This window comes from Aethina tumida, chromosome 5, assembly GCF_024364675.1.
Source record: "Aethina tumida isolate Nest 87 chromosome 5, icAetTumi1.1, whole genome shotgun sequence".
Taxonomy (NCBI): Eukaryota; Metazoa; Arthropoda; class Insecta; order Coleoptera; family Nitidulidae; genus Aethina; species Aethina tumida.
In genome coordinates this window covers 21,178,861-21,193,265 of record NC_065439.1, presented here as the reverse complement: position 1 = coordinate 21,193,265, position 14,405 = coordinate 21,178,861, and the positions used below count along the sequence as shown (strand labels likewise).

The 14,405-nt window shown below is 32.4% G+C and overlaps 1 protein-coding gene across 3 annotated transcripts in view; it reads left to right on the top strand.

Annotated features, from left to right (window-relative positions):
- The window catches only part of LOC109605796 (C-terminal-binding protein), a 61,112-nt gene that overhangs the window by 44,519 nt on the left and 2,188 nt on the right, over nucleotides 1–14,405 (top strand). For 2 of the 3 annotated variants that reach the window (XM_049967569.1, XM_049967568.1), the window contains exons 2-5: nucleotides 5,270–6,250; nucleotides 10,441–10,750; nucleotides 12,873–13,178; nucleotides 14,141–14,322. In XM_049967569.1, coding sequence (XP_049823526.1) covers nucleotides 5,768–6,250; nucleotides 10,441–10,750; nucleotides 12,873–13,178; nucleotides 14,141–14,322 — 1,281 coding nt within the window. In that variant the 5' untranslated portion in view covers nucleotides 5,270–5,767. The remainder of the gene's footprint in view (nucleotides 1–5,269; nucleotides 6,251–10,440; nucleotides 10,751–12,872; nucleotides 13,179–14,140; nucleotides 14,323–14,405) is intronic. The other variant, XM_049967570.1, reaches the window with a different exon arrangement.

The window sequence follows — 14,405 nt, the reverse complement described above, 5'->3', positions numbered from 1 at the left end:
TATTTTAAAATGTATTTCATTTTTCTAACAAAGAAAATGTTAAAATCTTTAAATATCTATAATTTCTTATATAAAATATTTTAAAAATATGATGTTTATTTAATGTAATGTTTATTTCTTTTTCTGTTACATTCAACTGGTCAATCTAATTTAATTAAGGACTATGGACAAAATTATAGCAACTTTTCACTTTATGGTCTTTAATTACTCTTTGTGATTTTAAATCAATTATTTATTGGCGGTCTTTTGCTTATTATATAATTATTGAATAAGCTAGAGTTCGAAAATCTTAGGGTCAACTGAAATTAAAACCAACCTGTAAGAAATAGGACTTGCTGAAATTAGTACAAGGACTGTGAGAAGATGGTTAGAGGATGGGGATTCGTTTAGTTTCTACTAAAAGTCCAATTTTAACTTGCTTAGAATCATTTTCACTGCACCACAGAATAGTAATGTGTTAATGCAAAACTTAAAATGCAAATTAGCTTTTTTCAATTACTGTATCCCATGTTTCCAACGTACGTTTTTAATTAATTCAATTATAAAACCATTGTTGACTGATACAAACTTAATGAACTTTATAATTGAACGTCATTTAGGATTTCATAAAGGTCATTTTCAACAGAAATCTCATTCTTAGGCGTTGGTGAAGGTGAAGAAGAATCAACAATGTTCGTTATTAAAAATCCCCCAGCGAGTTTTATTATCGCAGCGTGGCCGTTGCTCCAGTAACTGGACTTTATTGCGCCATTTCCATGATAATCCGACGCGCCATTCCTTCGATTGATCACAATTTGCAGTGGCGCTGCGTTCAGAGCGTTTATTTTCATTACGGGGAACCATTTGTAAAATCGACGGGCACAAACAGCAGCATACAGACTCGCATATATGGAGGCGGCGGTGGCTGTGGCGACAACGGCGATAACTCATCGGAAACAAGCCATCCCCGATTCCGCACTTTGGAGGCAGAGCGAATAGAAAATCGCAGGCTGGGATAAATTATCGAAAACTGCGGATAAACTAATTCTTTGTGTTAATTATTTAGTTGGTCTATTACTTATGGAGACGTGTTTGGAGTATAAGTCAACATGAAATTTTGTGAGCGTATTGAGTAGGTCTGAGAATCGGCCAACATCTATTTTTCATCCCCCTAAATGTTAGGGGTAGTCCACCCCTAAATTTTTTTTTTATTTTTTAGACAAAATTTTTAGTTTCTATTTTTTTATGATACAACATTCAAAAATACATACAATCCTAAATTTTCATGAATCATGTTTGTTGTAACAATAATAATAATAACAAAACAATGTTTGCCGGGTCAGCTAGTATATATATATATATATATACACTCATTAGTTTATTAATTTTTTTGATATAAATTTTTGTTTTGTATTATTTGAAAGTTTCATAACAACTGTTGAATTTTTCGTTTTTAGAACATAAATCAATTTATTTTATTTTCATACAGAAATAGTTTTCTTAACTTAATTATTTATTAAATCACTCTTACTTTAATGTTACATTATATATAAATATATATATATATATATATATATATATATATATATATATATATATATATATATATATATATATTATGTGATTTAATAAAAAATTAATATTATTTTTTTAATAATAAATATATTTTTTTGAATTTACATTCATCAGTAGACCTCATTTTTCTAATTTTTTCCTTTATATTATTTGAACGTTTCATGGCTACTTAGTGAATTTTGATTTTTACATCAGTGCCTAACTAATGATTTGTGTTCCAAAAACATCAAATCAAAAAATATTTCCTTATGAACACAGATTTTATTTCTCTCAAAACATAAAATTATGGCCAAAATTGACCGTCCGTTTTGAAATGAAACAGGCCGACATATTAAGAAAAGAAATACAAGCTTTAGTGCTTTGGATTTACTTAACTTCCCTAGTTAACCCACAAACATAAACTTTTCTATTATATAAAACGTTGTTGGAAATTTTCTAAATACAACATCGCCCGAGTAACTTTTTACAACTTTCACGAAACTTTGTTTCCAAACTAAACCGAACCCGCATGGAAGTACACAACCTGCTCAAACTTCTCTCATAAAAAATTAAATTGTTTTCTATATTAAAAAAAATGTCGCAATCCGAATTGTCCAGTTAAAACAGGGTTTCGTAGTAAGGTGCGACGCGCGGCGGGCCCTCCATATTCCGAAACACATTTACAAAGTTTAGCAAAACCAAACATCGCGCAATAATAGTTGGCAACTTCGACGGTTTAGTGCCCGGAGTTTTGGATTAGTTCAACTGTGTTGTGTGCGCCAGTAACGTAATGGAGAAAGCTGGGGGGTGGCGGAGGGTGGCGGCGTTAGCGTGCGGGCAGGATGGCGGCGAAGCTCCCGCTGTCCGAGAGAAACGGGGGAGCGAACGGGATTCCACTCTCCGCACACGGAGACGTCTGAATATTAACGATAACGGGATTTAATGCCTCGGCGTCCCGGTTTTCCCGCTCTGTTTGTACACTGCAACCCGGCCACAAATAACCTTAATGGGGGCAACGGTTGGGTTTCTATTAATTATTTTCGGTCCGTTCCTCCACATAACAAAAATTTGTTTTCTCCTTGAATATTAATTGATGTCGTAAAAGTGCATTTATTACGTTCCGAGAATTGAGTTTAGTTTGGGTTTTATCAATTGAATTTTAATCCTCAGGTATATTATAATAAAGTATTGGTTCCTAAATAAATAAAATTTAAATTCAGTAATGGTTGGGTTGTCAGCAATACTTTCACTTAATTTTGCCAAAACGTAAGTTTATTGTTTGTGTATATTTCACTCTCCAGGTATGAATTATTTGATCTAAATATTCATTCATAGAAGTATTTTCAGTAGTGATTCAGTGACCCTAGATAAAGGTTGTTGAATTTCCCCACACAAGACTAAAACGTGAATAATTATTTATTTGAATTAGTAAATGTGAAGTGAGTAATCAGTGTTAAATTAATATGTTTCTTCTTCAAGATTTGTTATTATTTTTTCTTCTTTTATTGATTGTTTTAATTGTTATTACAATTTATATTCGTTGTTATATCTTGTTACATTTATTATATTTCGTTGATGATGCCAGGGTTATGTTATATACATCTTTATCATGAGTGTGTGTCATCTTTTGACAAAATTCAATAGTGATTCAGAATTCACAGATACATTGTCATAGTACTCATACACTGATATACAATTTGTAAGTATCTTAAAAAATCAATTTATTGTTAATAAATATACCAAATATTAGTGCTGTATTCATAACAAAGTGAAAAGAACCAATTAATTTTAATTTGTTTGAATTTTATTTAATTTGGAATATTAATTACTTTATGCTCAGTAAGTCTACAATAAAATGTTACAATTAATCAACATTTAAACGTTTACAAATGTAATTACAAAGTTCGTAGATGCATGAAATTATTAAGTGATTTTTGTTTCGATATATAAATAAATAATTCTTCATAAAGAGTAATAATTTCGTGTTCACCTCATAAATGTTGCTCATTTTGCTCACACTACTTAATAAAAAACCTTAATAATAGTATATTTAAATTATTTAAATTCTCTGTTTTTTACACATTCAAGTTTCTTAAAATTTAATGACTTACTAAATGTATTTGGAATATTATTGTCAAATGTAAGTGATTTATTAATATTTTTACTTCTTTTTAATTTATTTTAATTTTTATTATTCTTTAAAATCTTTAAAGTAACTGTTATATTAATTAAATTTTTTAAAATTTAATGTATTATTTATTAATAATAGATCAATTATGAATGATGTATTTATCACAAAAGTAGAAAGTACAAACTAACTTAAGCTAAAACTGGCATTTAATTTAGAATATTAATTACATTTAACCTTCAAGAAAATAAATTCATAAAAATTAAAAAATGAACTTCAAACGTTTACAAGAGTAAAACTATAAAAATAAACAATATGTTACCCAAAAAATTTAGAATCTAATTCTCATGTGTAATTTCATTTTGCTCATACAACTATAATACGCAAATAAATATTTATTTGAATTATTAGGTCTCTGATAATATATTTTACACATTTAAATGGTGAAATTTATTGAAATTTAATGATTTATTATTAATATTTGGTATATTATTGAGAAATGTGAGTGATTTATTTATATTTTTCGTTCTTGTTTTAATTTTTAAAATATTTAAATTCTGAGTTAATATAATAATATTTATATTAATTAAATCTGTTAAAATTTAATCTATTAATAAAAATATCAAATATTATTAGTGCTGTGTTTATCTGGAGAGTATGAGTATAAGTTTAATTTCTAGGAATTGCATTTAATTTAAAATATTCATTACATTATAATCTCCAAGAAGAATATGACAATATGTAATAATTAATCAACTCTAAACATTTAAAAGAGTAATTAATTACAAAGTTCATATATTCATTAGATTATTAATGATGTAAAGTTCGTAAACGTATGTTTATTTATAGTGTAAAAAATTTAGATTCTAATATTATTGTCAAACATGTGTGTTTTATTAATATTTTTTCTTCTTTTTTATTTGTTTTAATTTTAATGATATTTAAAATCTGAATCAATCGAATAATATTTATGTTAATCAAATTTCTTAAAATTTAATTTAATTTAAAAAATATGTCAAATATAATTGTTTTTATCTCAAAAGTGGAAAGTTCGAATTAATTTTAATTTCTAAGAATTGCATTTAATTTAGAACATCCATTACATTTAATCTCCAGGAAGAATATGTTATCATAAAGAGTTATAATTAATCAAATTAAATGTTTGTAAAAGTAATTATAAAGCTCAGATACATGACATTATCATAATATTATTAAAGATATAAAAATTTGTTGAAATGTATGTTTATTTACTGCTTAAATACTAAGAAATTTGGAACATTATTTTTATTCTAATCCTTAGGTAATGATTTCACCTAATGGTTCATAAATTCATAAACTGTTGCCAAATTACTCATACAATGCATGTTTATTTGCATGATTTAAAATATTACCTTTATACATTTAAAATAGTGAAATTTATAATGAAAATGGATTTAATGACAATTTACAAATAGGAAGAAGAGAAAATTTAAAGTATCTATAAATTATTATTATAAACGTAGTTATTATTATTTATTCTTAATATTTATTTTTTATTTTTACTTTTGCACTTTGAATATCAATGACAGGTGACAGTTTTTAATCGGTGTTTGTTTTTTCGTGTTGCAGGAGGTCGTCTTCATGAATGAAAATGGAGGTGACTTGGAGACGCGCAGCGTAACGTGAGTGGTACAGGTTGGCGGTCCGGTAGCACCGTCGCAGGCAGGAGGGTGACCCACCGGCCCCCCCCTCGAAAGGACAGCGTGCAACACACGAGTGTGAGAGACTCCCCCGCACCGCAGCTGAGAGGCACTTAGGCGCCGCTCTTGGCTCACCTGTCGTGCGTGCATCGGCCACGGCGACGACGACGACGACGACTCCTCCATTGAGTGAGAGTGTGCGACAAGCGCGACACAGAGAGAGAGAGAAAGGGAGGGCGAAAGAGCCAGGTTCACTTGGTTTTTCGGTTGTTTTTTTTTCGTTTTTGTTTTTGCGGTGAGGTGGTGAGAGGTGTGCGCGCGGTGGCGGCGTCCCAGTGCATCGGGTTTATGTGCGGCTAGTGTGCGACAGTACCCCCTCCCCCCCCTAAAAAAATAAAATATCTCATAATCGAAGTGTGATCTTCAAATGGACAAGAAAAAAATGATGACGAAAAGGCCTAGGTTTGATACTCGCGGACCAATCTCGAATGGACCGATGCAGACGCGACCTCTGGTCGCTCTGCTCGACGGCCGCGATTGCTCGATTGAGATGCCGATACTGAAGGACGTCGCGACGGTGGCGTTCTGTGACGCCCAGAGCACCAGTGAGATCCACGAGAAAGTGCTGAACGAGGCAGTTGGTGCCCTCATGTGGCACACCATTATCCTCACCAAGGAGGATCTGGAGAAATTCAAGACGCTAAGGATCATCGTGCGTATTGGCAGCGGTGTCGACAACATCGACGTCAAGGCCGCCGGTGAGCTGGGCATCGCCGTATGCAACGTGCCCGGCTACGGTGTGGAGGAGGTGGCCGACACCACCCTGTGCCTCATACTCAATTTGTACAGGCGGACTTATTGGCTGGCCAACATGGTCAGGGAAGGAAAAAAATTCACAGGACCTGAACAGGTAATTGTCGTTGTTTTTGCTGGTACATTGGGTACCGGAAAAAGTAATTCACGTTAAACTTTTGAACTGAAATTTTTGGCTAATAATATACAAGCAAATTCATGCCACCTGAAAATAATGTTTGGTTCTTAGTATCGAAGGAGATATCTCCTTTTCACATGGAGTTTCTTTGAGTCTGTAATACCACTTATGGTCTTGCTGTATCATCAAGAACCAGACGCATTTTCTATTGAGTAAAGAAGCTATTTGAGTCTGTTTTTTATGAATTTGATCAATCTACTAGTAGTAGAAAGTTACATTCATAATTTGGCTTCTTGGTACTCATTAAATTTTTCCTTGAGATAAAATTACCAATTTTATCAGCTTCAGCCCATTGTCCAATCAGTTTTTTGTCTCATGTAACTCAAGAAAAAATGTTTATAGGAAGAAATAATTAGTACAGTTAGAAGGAACAAAAACCATTGAAATAATTTACAGTTTAATACATACGTGTTTATTTACTCAAATTAAGCATGAACCAAAATGATAGATTACAAGTCAAGAACCAGACGCATTTTCTATTGAGTAAAGAAGCTTTTTGAGTCTGTTTTTTATGAATTTGATCAATTTACTAGTAGTAGAAAGTTACATTCATAATTTGGCTTCTTGGTACTCATCAAATTTTTTCTTTAGATAAAATTACCAGTTTTATCAGCTTCAGCCTATTGTCCAATCAGTTTTTTGTCTCATGTAACTCAAGAAAAAATGTTTATAGGAAGAAATAATTAGTATAGTTAGAAGGAACAAAAACCATTGAAATAATTTACAGTTTAATACATAAGTGTTTATTTACTCAAATTAAACATGAACCAAAATGATAGATTAAATTTTTCCTGTATCTAATATAAATCAAGCTTCGTTTTTAATGTATATTTTGTCTTTATAACTAAGAAGTTTACTTCTGGGAGCAGAAGTTTTTAACTTCGATTTATGTTAATTTCTTTCAAGTCTAATTCACTTTTCGGTGTGAAAATCTTAATATTTTAAACAATTTTTCCCAGTTTCTAACAGTTCCGTAAACAAAGCTTGAAAACATCTTTTATTTGCGTGCTTGCAGCATATATAAGACACTATTTATAAAACAAAAAGTGTTAACCTATTTTCGGCGATGTTGACGTTATTTATACCACAAGTCGTGTTATTTTTATTAAAAAGATAAAGTGTGTGCCAATACTCTGCGAAATTCGCGCTGAATATCAATGTTATGTTCAATTAGCTGGCACAACATTTTATAGTTTTTGTGTCATATCATAAATATTATTACAATGTAAATGTAGAACGGCAAACGCGACAGTTTCATTATTAATTTTATTAGCGCTGTTACGGCTGAAATATAAATTTAGAGTTTCATTTTCGAATACTATTGGAAGAGGCCAATATCAATGAACCCCAACAGTGTCCTTTTTGTGATCGTTTGCATGCATCGTTAGATCCTTGGCACCGACGTAAAGACAAGCATCTGCATAATAATACGATTTTTAAAGCCGTCCACTTTCTCTGTTCGAAAGAACGGTAGCAGATTATAGAAAAACGGCGAGGACAGGCGAAACCAGACGCGACTCTGCACTGACCTACCGTACGCGTTAGTCGGGTACGACGCTTTGCCTTTCGATACGAATAGATGGTGCTTTCGCCGGTGTTGTTGGCGGGAAAAATGCGACATTATTTTGGGAATCCCTCTTTTCAGTTTCGTTTCTGGAATTTTAAGATTTTGTTTACTGATTGTTTACTAAAATTCTACTATTTCCCTCAATAGTTCAGTAAACGACTGATTAATTACCTAAATTTTATTATTTCATTTTATAGTTCACAAAGCTAATGATTAATTACAAAAAATCTACCATTTCCTCCAATTGATCAGGAAACTACTGATTAATTAAGCTAAATTTTACTATTTCATTTAATAGTTTAGAAAGCTATTAATAATAAATTTTAATATTTCGTACAGTAGTTCAGAAAAGTACCGGAATATTGGTTCAAATTTAGAGAGTAGTTAATTTAATTCATATAATAGTTATGTTTATTATCTTAGTTTTAGACATTCCGAGAAATTCTCATTATTCAAGTTTCAATATTAAACTTGTTTATATTAATTGTCTCGAGAAATAACATTTAATCTTAATTAAATTATGTTTATATTTTAATTTTTGAAATTACGGTTTCCAGAAACATCTTGTTTAGTAATACTCATCATAATTTACAATTTTTAAAGATAAAAATAATCTAAATTGTAAACCTAAACCCAAATTTAAACTCATTAACATAATCTCCGATAAGACCCTTTCGAATTAATTACCGCACTTGCATCCCGAAATCCTTGTTTCGTATGTTCGATATATGTGGCGCTTTGCAACCGACACGGTGCCCATTGTCTCTCGCAATTAACGTACAACAGACACACATGGATACGTCCCATTAATTTCCATATTGGAAGCCCGTGCACTTCACCATGATGGAAATCGATGGCCGGCACACGCATACATGACCTACCGCATCGCTAAATCACTGTCGGCATTGTTTGGCGAACGTTTGATCTATCGACGCGTAATTGGACGGTCCATTAGCGTGCGGTTTTCGATGCAGTTTCGGCACTGACACGCGGAATGGATTTCCCTCATTGCCTTCACCAAACTTCTGCACTTTGCCCGTTTTAATTTATTTACGAGATTGTTAACGGTTGTGGAGCCGTGAAATTTTAAGCGTTCATCGGAGATAAGTTGGAATTAATTTAAGCTTTAACTGCACATGTGCGACGAGGATTATTTTTATCGTCGTTTTACTTCCGGCTTTGCACACACCGCATTCCAGATTCATTCATTCATGTCTCATTTAGGTCGCGTTTGGAGCGAATTCGTATTGGTGCCTCACTTGAATATACGTCGACTATATAATCTGATTTGTACTATTCTCAGGTGCTGTCTTTGAAGTTGGATTTGTGCAGAATGGGTCATAGAATATTTTGGAACGAAATACTGACTTATATTTCTGTTATTTATTGTTTTATTTATTTAAAGTTGGTTGTAAATTACAGATACCATTAACATTTATTTAGTTGTCTTTCTTCTATTTCTTAATTTAATTTATCTCTATGATAAATATTATAATAGTTTATTTCTATAATTAAATTGTGATATTGAATATTTCATTAAAGCCATTAATTATTTTGTTTATAGATGGTTTATGTCTGTTTTTGTTGAAATTAATGATATGAGTTCTTTATTTATATAATAAGGATAATGTCATGAAACTAAATAAAGTTTGTTGGTGTCAAAAGACACCATCACAATTTATTAAATATTAAGTCACGGATAATCCCTTAATTTAATTTAGCTGTATGATCAAAATCAAGAATTTAGAATAAGAATTTTTTTATTGAATAAAATAATTTCTGGACTCAAACTGAGATATTGGATATTTAATTAAAACTAACTAAATATTGATTAATTTGTTTGTTTATAGTTCAAAAGTAGAAACAAGCCACAATTTTAGTCTTGAATACATCAAATTTTAAGTTTAACATTTTTGGATTACTTGAATCACATTTTATAAATAATCTTTTTCAGTAATAATGATTTCTTTATTTATATCATACAAATAATATAAATAAATTAAGTTAGATTTGAAAAAGGGTAATGACTTTATAGTATGTAGTAAATTTAAGTAAGTAAATTTGAGATGTCATCTCTATTTTAACAACAGCTCGATTTAAGTGGGACAACAAATAAAAAATATTAACATTGTGTTAATCTCATACGTGACACATTGTAAAACTGTAACATCCCGAAGTTCTTATCTGCTTGAATAATAAATTAAATAAATTATATTCTATGTGTAAAAGTTCCCGTGAAAATAAAATTAATTATAATTGTACATCAGCGCAATTAAAATTTATTAATGACAGTTCCAATTACATAAAAGGCCGCCACAAAGACTTTTAATTAAAAGTTTTGCTTATAATAGAATTATTAATTCAAGGCATAGACGTGAGAACGGTTTTAAAACAATACGCTGAATTGTGGAACAAATGCAAAGGAGATTCACAAACGACCCCAAAACCACATTTCACAATACAATTTATATACCCATTAATCATTTAACGTTAGGTACAATTTTTTCCACAGTTTGCTAACGTCTATTGTTTTCGTGTTTAGGTGCGAGAGGCGGCGCAAGGCTGCGCCCGGATACGCGGCGACACGTTGGGTATCGTAGGTCTCGGCCGGATCGGGAGCGCGGTGGCGCTAAGGGCAAAGGCGTTCGGCTTCAACGTAATATTCTACGACCCGTACCTGCCCGACGGCATCGAGAAATCACTCGGTCTGAACAGGGTGTACACACTGCAGGACCTGCTGTTCCAGTCCGACTGCGTGTCGTTGCACTGCACCCTCAACGAGCACAACCACCACCTGATCAACGACTTCACCATCAAACAGATGCGGCCCGGCGCCTTCCTGGTCAACACAGGTGATTTATTCCTATTCATAAGTGGAGTAAGATGAAATTGATGTTAACGTTTCAACTTTTACTTTCAATGCTATAATTTAATTACTTAATGTACAAAATATCTTTTCTCACATAAAATCTAATACATATGTATTTTTATCTTAAACCAGAATATTGTGTTTAATCTCGACATTTAACAATATCATTGAATATTCTCTATAAATAAGATTATTGTGTAGTTTTTTATGTTACAAAAAAAACACAAAATTTGTATAAAATTTACAGAATATCTTTTTTCTCGCCTCACAAGCTGTAATATATTGAAGTTCAAGTATAACCAGAATAATGTGTTTATTCTCAACATTTAACAATATCTATCAGTAGCTTTTTGTGCTACTAAATAAATAAATTATATGAATATGTATAAAATATATAGAATATCTTTTTTATCTCACGACAAGCTTTAATATAATTATGTTCAAGTTTAACCAGAATGAGTTTAATCTCAACATTTAACAATATCTTGGAATATTTTCAATGAATAAGATTATTGTGTAGCTTTTATAGTACTAAATTGTACGAATAACTGTTAAATATACAGAATATCTTAATTCTCATCACAAGTTCTAATATTTAAGAAAAATCGGAATAATTCATTTAATTTCAACATAAAACGATATCTTGGAATAGTCTCTATGAATAAAATTATTCTACAGGTTTCTGTGTTACTAAATAATTAACAATTTTTTTATTAAGATCAAATATATTTATTTTTATATATAAACCATACAGTCTCCAATTCAACATCTAACAATCTCTCGGGTTATTACTTGTGAAGGAGATTATTTGGTACATTTTTCAAAAATTAAATAATATTAATTTTAATTTAATATAAGAGATTGTCATTTTTCTCTTATCATGAACTATTATATATATTTCGATAAATCAGCTGAATTGTTTAACTTTATTGAATAATATTTTAATTATTCTAGCTATTGTTTGATTTGTGGGTTTAATTAAATTTTAAAATAGGTGAATTACTGATTTAATTGTGGCAAATATAAATTATAAAAATTGTAATATATATACTGTACCATTTAATGATAAATTAAACTTCATTCAATTAAATTTCCTTTGGTTATGTTATGGATTATTGCCAGATTTTAACAACTCATTTGTATAATATATTTTTAAGTGAAATTTTGCTATACTTAGGTGTGGTTTATGCATTTTATTTTTACCTACTCATTCAGTGTGAACTGATTCACTCTCAATTATAATTTCCTGTTTTGGCACCCATTTAATATGTTAAATATGTGTCTGATCAGATATTTTAATGGGTAAGTGAATCCAGTTTACTTTAAATGGATGTGATTAAAATGTTTTTGTATTGAATACATGCAGTTAACTCGTTGAAACTTATTTTCATTAATAGAAGTTGAGAATTTGATGTTTAATTACAGTTTTGCTGCTGCACAAAACGGACGGGAGAGTTGTAAAACCTCGCTACAGTAAAGTATTTGAATGTCAAAGTTGCACACATTGTCGTCGAGACACGACGCACGAAACTTTCCTCTCTCGAACCGAAAACGTCAATTACGACACGAGTCTGAATAAATCCAGTGGCACACATAAAACCCGATACTTTCATTTGCCAGTTGTGTCTCTTTTATCTCGTTTCAAAAGTCGTAAATTCAACCGTCTCATGTCGCGTACACAACAACCGCGACTCCAGACAACCGTTTCAATGAGTAATCTACGAGCTCGTAACGCCTGACTTTCATTATCTCGCACTTTACACTTGACTTGATGCATTCACCGTCCGCATATAAATATTTTTTGCGCGCTCCCTCGTTTCCTACACGCGTTTTCGCAACGTACTACGGTGGCGTGGCGTCTGTAGCGAAGCGGGGAAAGTTTCCAGTCGGAAGATGCGAGACGCCAGCTATTGTTTCCGTCGATTTTCGACTCGCCATCTCAATGGGTTCGTGACATACGACTAGGAATGATTTGCATAACAGGTTGCTGGAGTTCTGCTAAGGAATTGTCATGACTAGAGTTGATAGTTTGTAGTCCTCCACTGAGAATTAGTTAATCTCATAGATGTGACCGTATTTTAATTTAATTTATGTGAATTTTTCAGCGAGAGGCGGTCTGATTGACGACGAGGCCCTGGCCCAGGCCCTGAAGCAGGGACGCATCCGCGCGTCCGCCCTAGACGTGCACGAGAACGAACCGTACAACGTGTTCACGGGGCCGTTGAAGGACGCGCCGAACCTACTGTGCACGCCGCACGCTGCCTTCTACAGCGACGCCTCCGCCACGGAGTTGCGTGAGATGGCGGCCAGCGAGATACGTCGCGCCATCATGGGCCGGATACCGGAGTGCCTGCGCAATTGCGTCAACAAAGAGTACTTCATGGGACCGGGCTCGTATCCCGAAGGTACAGGTAATACCCAGTTACTCGCTCTCTTGCAGCTTTTTATTTAGTTTTGTTTTTGTCTTTTCGTCTAACTACGTTTTGGATTGTTTAATTTATTAACGGGGTTGTTTTTTTTTTAAATTGAGGGATTTGAAAGCATTTAATTCAATAAACTAACGATTAAAAATGTAAAATTTGGAATATTTCAATTATTGGTTATCGAAAAAAATATTCTAATAGGGAAAGTAACTGAATATGACCAAAAATTGTATGAAATTTGAACTTTCTGCAATAGTAACTCTTATTTTTCTTCCTTCAGATCGAAATAAATTGAGTCCCGTTGGATACATAATTTACTCACCTTTCTAGTATAATATTCTTCATCTTAAACGTGTTTGTCGATAATTTTGGAGTAAAATGATAAAATATAAAACGTAAATTGGCTATTATTGGATGAAATAATTAGGATTATAGCAGTAAATTTAAATATTCGTTTAATTTTTATCATGACTTTCATTTCTTATACAATCTTCATATTTCTATTTTTGAAAAGCTTTTAATATAATTAACCAACAACTAAAAATGTAAAATTTGGGAAATTTCATGAAATTTGAACATTTGTCTGTTATTTATTTATATAATATTTATGTGTGTTCAACACAGTCAGATTATCCAAAAAATGTGTAAAAAAAGTTCTGGTCTAGTTTATAGGGCTTTTTATGTATACCCATGTTCATTTAGTTCTACTGTTTATGCATCATTTGTTCTATGTCTTGTCAGGTTTGTGATCTTACAATTTCTAATAAGAAAACTATCACCGAATGTAAGTTATGAAACAAAAACTAAAAACACTTATTCAATCTAAAGTGAAGCATTCGTAGATTTTAACTTTATCGCTTAGCCTAACACGCAGACTCAGATACGACGAATATTCGACGTATTTCGGACTTGTCAGTTCATTTATTTCACGTTTTTCGTGTTCTTTGCAGTGTCCCCAGCCGGAGTGAACGGCGGTTACTATGCGGGCGGCGGCGCCCTCCCCGTCCAGCAGGCACACTCGACGACGCCCCACGAGGCGCCGCATACGGTTACACCGAGCGCGGCCAACGCGCCGCCAACGCCACAACCCGCCCCACCTGTCGGTCCGGTGCCAGTGCCCACGCACGCCCTAGTGAGTACCAAATAATGTTTAGCAAGTGTTGTGTAAAACTAAATTGATGATGATTCGTTGATAATTATTTTACAAATTTGTAT